Here is a 5,807-nt window from a genome sequence, read left to right on the forward strand (position 1 = left end):
GGGCTTGGGGGCTCTCGGTTCAGCCCCCTCCCTTTACCAGGGATGGCCTCTGTTCCCGGGGACAGCTGGGTGTCCTCCTGCTCGTCCATGCCCAGGTCACCTCACCTCCTCCTCCTGGGCGAGCAGCATCTGGATGGAGAGGAGCTGCAGGCGCTCGCTGGCAAGGTTGTTGCACAGTTGCTCCAGGCCATTCACCCTCAGTGCCTGGGGGCATGTGGGCAGTGAGGTGGGCACCCACGTAAGGCTGGGGCACAGGGCAGGTCAGCTGGGTGTCCTCCTGCTCGTCCATGCCCAGGTCACCTCACCTCCTCCTCCTGGGCGAGCAGCATCTGGATGGAGAGGAGCTGCAGGCGCTCGCTGGCAAGGTTGTTGCACAGTTGCTCCAGGCCATTCACCCTCAGTGCCTGGGGGCATGTGGGCAGTGAGGTGGGCACCCACGTAAGGCTGGGGCACAGGGCAGGTGTGGGGGGCCGGCACATAGGCACAGTGCCCTTCATCTGCCTCCCACAGGGGCTGCCTGAATTCTCTCCAGCACTCGGGAGGGGCGATGCTCCAGGGCTGATGCTGCAGCCTACGGGGTCAAGTGCAAAGGGCCTGGCACAGCATGCAGGCTGCCTCAGCCCTGCCCAGCCCAATTAGGCCTCCCTCTAGGATCTCCGCCCTCTGCTCTCAGCATGACTGTGAGCATTCAGGCTTCCAGTCACAACCATCCTGTGGTCTGGAAGCCTCCTTCTCCTGCAACCTAGCTTTCTGACTATTGAAATCCCACGTCCTCATAAGCAGGGCTCCAGGCTGCCACCTCCAAGAAGCCTTCTGGCATTCCTCCTGCAGGGATTACAGGCTCCTTCCTCTGACCCCCCTGCATAGTAAGCCCAGCAGAGTCCCCACTTTCTGTAGCTTACACGGAGTTCCGAGTCACTCTAAAGCACACCTGAGGACACACATTTGCCATTTCATCCCCCTCGTTAGAGAGGAGGTGGTCACTAAGGACACACTGGAGCGCAGGAGAGATCGGGGGCAGTGAGCTGTGCCCTCCAGCCCCCTCCTTCCTGCCCTGAGGAGGCAGGGTCCTCCGGAAAGAGACAAAGAGCTTATGAAAAGTTAGGGCAACATGGGGGACTCTCCCTCTTCTTGGTGTATGGCAGGGGAGGCTGCGGGCCGACCCATCCTAGGGCCTGTCTTCCACTGACTTAGAGGCTCCTGGGAGGCTCTGCAAGGCCAAGCGGGACAGAACTCTCCAGAGGTGAGGTCAGGAGGGGACAGAGTTCGCAGCTGTGTGATGGACCATCTCAGAGCCAGGTGGGCAAATAGTTCACGAGTGCCCCCTACTGGACAGCTGGAGCTGCTGGGGTCCCCAGACATAATCAGGATGAGGTGGCCACCCTGTCCTGGGCCCCACCCCAAGAGGTGACCTCAAAGCCGTAGACATCCACAAAAGTGACGGTGTCCATGCTGCCTCCCTCCCCAGGTGGTGCCAGCCGAGTGTTGGTTCTCATCAGCAGCCAGGTGAAGAGCCGGGAGTACAGGGCCTTGGCCAGGGCGTCCCTGTGGACATGGTGAGTGAGCCGTGTGCAGCAGAGTGCCAGGTGGGGCTACACTCCCTCCTGCCCCCAGGACCACCTGGCATCAATGGCGCCTTCCACAGGGAGGGATCTCGAGGCCCGGCCATAGGGCGTCTCCTGGAAGGCAGAAGATGTGCACGTGGTGCGTCACACCCAAGGCTCACAGGGCACCCAGCAAGCCTTCGGGTGGCCAGCTTGGTCCTGTGCCTCCCCGGGACCCTCGAGCTCACCATGACCCTTCTGGTGACAGCCCCCTCCAGGCGCTCAGGTGGCACCCGCAGCAGCCATGCCGCCTTGTGGATCTCGGCCCAGCCGGACACGGCAGCCACCTCCTGGGACTCCCTCTGGACAGAGGAGGGAGGGGCAGGGAGAGCTCTGCCTGTGGAATGGCCACAGCGCACAGGGCAGGGGCCAGGCCTCGCTTTGCCCGACGAGCTGCTCTGATACCAAAGGCACATAGATCCGGACAGGTAGGAGCCGGCTCCGGAGTCCGAAGGCCCTGAATTGGGTCCTGATCTACTTCTTTACTAGTTGGCCGGTGTCTTTCCTCTCTGAGCCTCCACAGTCTTACTATTAAAAGGGAAGCAACACCCCTTAGGTCTCGGTGCTGTCACGAGAACCAAATTAGTGATTTACACAGTGCCAAGTATGTAACAGCTGCCCAGTTCATGCCACATATGCTTTCTAAGGGTGGCAGTTTTGTGAAACAGGCATTGACATGGGTGCAGAACACCTGGGTCTCAGTTTTCTCGCCTATACGATGGGGGTCTGCCTGCTTTCCAGGGCAGCTGTGAGGCTCTGAGGGTGGCCCAGGGCTTTGTAGTCAGCCACATGCAGGTGTTTGGCATTACTACTGCTGCCCTGATCATGCAAACAAGCCATGCACTCAGGGAAGATCACCTCCGATGAGGAGAAGCAGATGTTGCCCAGGTGCAGGGTGGTGGCTAGCAAGGCCCAGACTGCGGTCAACTCCTCGGGGCACAAGCCCAGTGCCTGTAGGGCCTTCACCAGTCTCGCAAAGTCCTGGGCATCCTCCTTGCCTGGGAGCCTGCAGGCCCGGCCCTGCAGAACAGAGCAGGGCTAAGGAGCAGGGCCTGGCCACCCACAGCTTCTCTCTATTCTGGCTCCTCCACAGACACCTGAGCCAAGACCCGTTCCCTGCGCAGACCCCATCACCCATGCCCAGCGGGCCTTGCACCCACCTGGTTGAGATAATAGTAGGTCTCAGGTTCCTGCAGGGAGAGCTGCTCCCGTTCCACAGGGTCCAGCCCTGCCAGCAGCTCGTAAAAAATGTGGAAGCTCCGCTCAGCCTGGGCCTTGGGGGAGAAGGACTGGCTTAGGAGGGGGCAGGGGCCTGGTCCTCTGTCCCAGGGCAGCGAGGACAAATCCTAGGGAAGGCAAGCCTGGTGGCTTAAAGACCACGGTGCATCCCCACCCCCCTGATAGTGGCCCCTCCTACCTTCCCACTCGGGGAGCTGGCAAGGGGTGAGCAGCGGGGTGGGTCTTACCTGAAATACCACCCTCGAGGTCTCAAGGAGATAATGTGACACAGAAGCTCCCACGATGACCCCGCTGTGGGCACAGGACACTGGGTAGGGGTGCCCAGGGTGCATGCAATACAGGGACCCCATTCCGAATTGGACCCACCATGGGCTGGATCCAGGGGCAGCAGCCTCGGGTTCCCAGTAAGGGGAGCTGATCATGGGTGCCCCTGAGCCCACCTGGACCCCCATCACTCACTGCTGCAGGTAGAGGCATGAGACCTGGCCGAAGCGGCTGGCGTTGGCATTGAGGATTGTCTTGGCGTGGCCGAAGCTGCCGAGCAGGGGCAGGACATCATCCAGCTGGATGGGGGAAGGGCATTCAAGTATACCCAGGAGCAGCAGCAGTGCCCACTGATCAGCAGCCCGGCTGAAGACACTCTGTGCCTGGGGACTAGGCGGGTCCATGGAAGGCCAGTCCACCCCACTCCGCTCTCCTCTGACCACAGCAGGCAATGCCTGGGGTAAGCCCAAGGAGAAACCAGAGGTCTGAGACCACACTCCTGGCCCAAAGGAGATCCCTGGAAAATGGCCAGCTAGCCCTCACCTGACATCCTCTGTCCCTGGTCTGCTCCTGTGCCAGGCTGTGTAAGAACGGCACCATCTTTTTGGCAGCTTCTGTCTTCCCTGAGCCACTGTGCCCACTGCAGGAGGGAGGGGCTGGTAGGGTCTCCAGGAAGGGGCACATAGGATGACGCCATGGAGCCCACAACCGAGAAATGATACTCCCCCTAGAGGAGACCCTCAGAAATGCGGAAAGATAGACTCTGGGCATAGAGACCAAACAGAAAAAGTGCCTCCTTCGAGGGCCCATGTGGTGACTTCAGCCAGGAACACAACCCTTAGGAAGTCCAGAGCCGCCACCCAGCTGTGGAGCAGACCAGCAGTTTCAAATGCAGACCTTGTGTTCCCCCTCCACCTACCCACCCCTTCCCAGCCTGCAGTGTGGCCTCTGGGTTTAGTCAAACAGGGCAGCCACCGCTCACCTGAGGAGAATGCATATGCCCTGGCCAGTGCTCTGAGACAGGCTATAGGCTGATGCCACGATGGCAAAGATGTGTCTGGGGAAAGAGGGTGGGGGCAGATGAGAAGGCTGCCAGGGGCATCTGGGCCCTCCTAAGTGGAGGCAGGACGTGCCAGAGTCCCTAAGACCTCAGACAATGGGACATGCGAGGGCTTAGCTGCCCGGGGTGGGGGTCGGGGGGTGAGCAAAGGGTTGGGGAGGTAAAGTCACTTACGGGGTCGTGTTGGGGGCCTTCCTAGGGTAGTAGCTGGCCATGACCTCAGGTGAGAAGAGAGGCAGGTCCTGGTAGGGGTTTAGAGCGAGCAGGAGGGGCCCCCCAAAGGTCTGGGGAAGAAAGCCGAAGCTCTCACCAGAACATGGATGGGCCAGGAGATGCAAGTGGAATGGGGCTCTGACGGTCCCTGGCCCAACCCCAGCCCCGCCTCTGCTGGTCCCCAGAGAGGCCTCAGCACCCAGCCCAGGAAGGAGAAGAAAGGAGAAGCTCCAGGGGTGCCGGATGACCCTCTGATCCCAGGGGAAAGGGAGTCCCAGTCCACTCTCCCCCCTGGGTCCCCCCGTACGTAGATTCGGCCCAGGTGAAACCTCTTCTTGAGGCACAGCAGCATGGAGCTGTCACACACCAGTCTGTGGGGACAGCAGGGTGGAGGAGCAGAAAGTTAGGTTAGGGGAGGTCCTAGGTTAGTGCCGCCACTGGCTGCAGAGACACTTGGGGCAAGTCATGTGCCCTCTCTGAGCCCCCACCATAACACAGAAGCTGGCTGCTAAGTAAGTTACCTTCCCGGAAGGAGCTACAAGCAGGACCTGGCCACTGACCCAGAGCGAAGCTTTGTGCCAATTAGAGAAGGAAGCCCCAGGCAGGGGCACCTGATTTTCACCCCTCACCTGTCTGCCCCTTCCGGCCAGGCAACATTTACGGAGGCAAAATGCCCTCTACGATTTATAAGAACGGGAATAGGGTACGATATGAGGAACCATGTGACTCAGGCGTGGCAGATTTGGAACCGTGCCCACTGACCGCAGCCTGGCCAGGTCCTCGGTGTCTTCCAGGACGTCCCCGAGGCTCCTGCCCGCGGCACCGGGGAAGGACGGCACCTCCAGGCCTGGCCCAAGGCTCAGCTCCAGGTCCCTCTCCAGCGCCGCCTCGGCCTCATCCTCTGGCTCCCACCGCTCCCTCTGGGACCCGCAGGGGCTCTGGCTCCTCTCCAAGGCGAGTTGGGGCAGCAGTATGTGGGTGCCAAGCTCAGGGTCCTCACGGGTGTCCGAGCCCTGCGCCCAGTGAACTGGAGCCTCGGCTTCCAATGTCTCCGGCTCCGCTTCGCTGCTACATCTGCTCTCGTCGAGTGGGGGCCCGTCAGGGGGATTCGGGGTCAGGAGAGAGCTGCGGCGAGGCTGGGCCCCCCCTTCTCCACTTGCCCCAAGACCTTCACTGTCCCTTGAGGCCCCTGCATAAGGCCAAACGCAGTTCTCCCCGGCGGGGGCATCAGCAGACGCCTCCTCTGAGCTCCGGCTGCTCGCCACCCTCCCCACCCTGTGGATCCTGGGGAACACGACCGCGAACTTGGGATCCGGAGTGGGGTCCTCGTCCTCAGAAGGGTCGTTGCGGGCTGGGATCTTCGCAGCCTGCGAGGAGCTCGAGCTGCAGCCAGGGGGAGCCCTCGGCCGCCCTCCCAGCCCTGCAGC

The 5,807-nt window shown here is 61.4% G+C and overlaps 1 protein-coding gene across 1 annotated transcript in view; it reads right to left on the reverse strand.

Annotated features, from left to right (window-relative positions):
• The window catches only part of MYO15B (myosin XVB), a 27,814-nt gene that overhangs the window by 20,572 nt on the left and 1,435 nt on the right, over window positions 1-5,807 (reverse strand). Inside the window, 12 exon segments of the mRNA XM_015589608.2 lie at window positions 306-404; window positions 1,413-1,545; window positions 1,621-1,679; window positions 1,793-1,906; window positions 2,463-2,624; window positions 3,071-3,134; window positions 3,303-3,406; window positions 3,651-3,773; window positions 4,083-4,164; window positions 4,342-4,451; window positions 4,688-4,751; window positions 5,143-5,800. Coding sequence (XP_015445094.1) covers window positions 306-404; window positions 1,413-1,545; window positions 1,621-1,679; window positions 1,793-1,906; window positions 2,463-2,624; window positions 3,071-3,134; window positions 3,303-3,406; window positions 3,651-3,773; window positions 4,083-4,164; window positions 4,342-4,451; window positions 4,688-4,751; window positions 5,143-5,800 — 1,772 coding nt within the window.

Source organism: Pteropus alecto, unplaced genomic scaffold (assembly GCF_000325575.1).
Source record: "Pteropus alecto unplaced genomic scaffold, ASM32557v1 scaffold134, whole genome shotgun sequence".
NCBI lineage: Eukaryota > Metazoa > Chordata > Mammalia > Chiroptera > Pteropodidae > Pteropus > Pteropus alecto.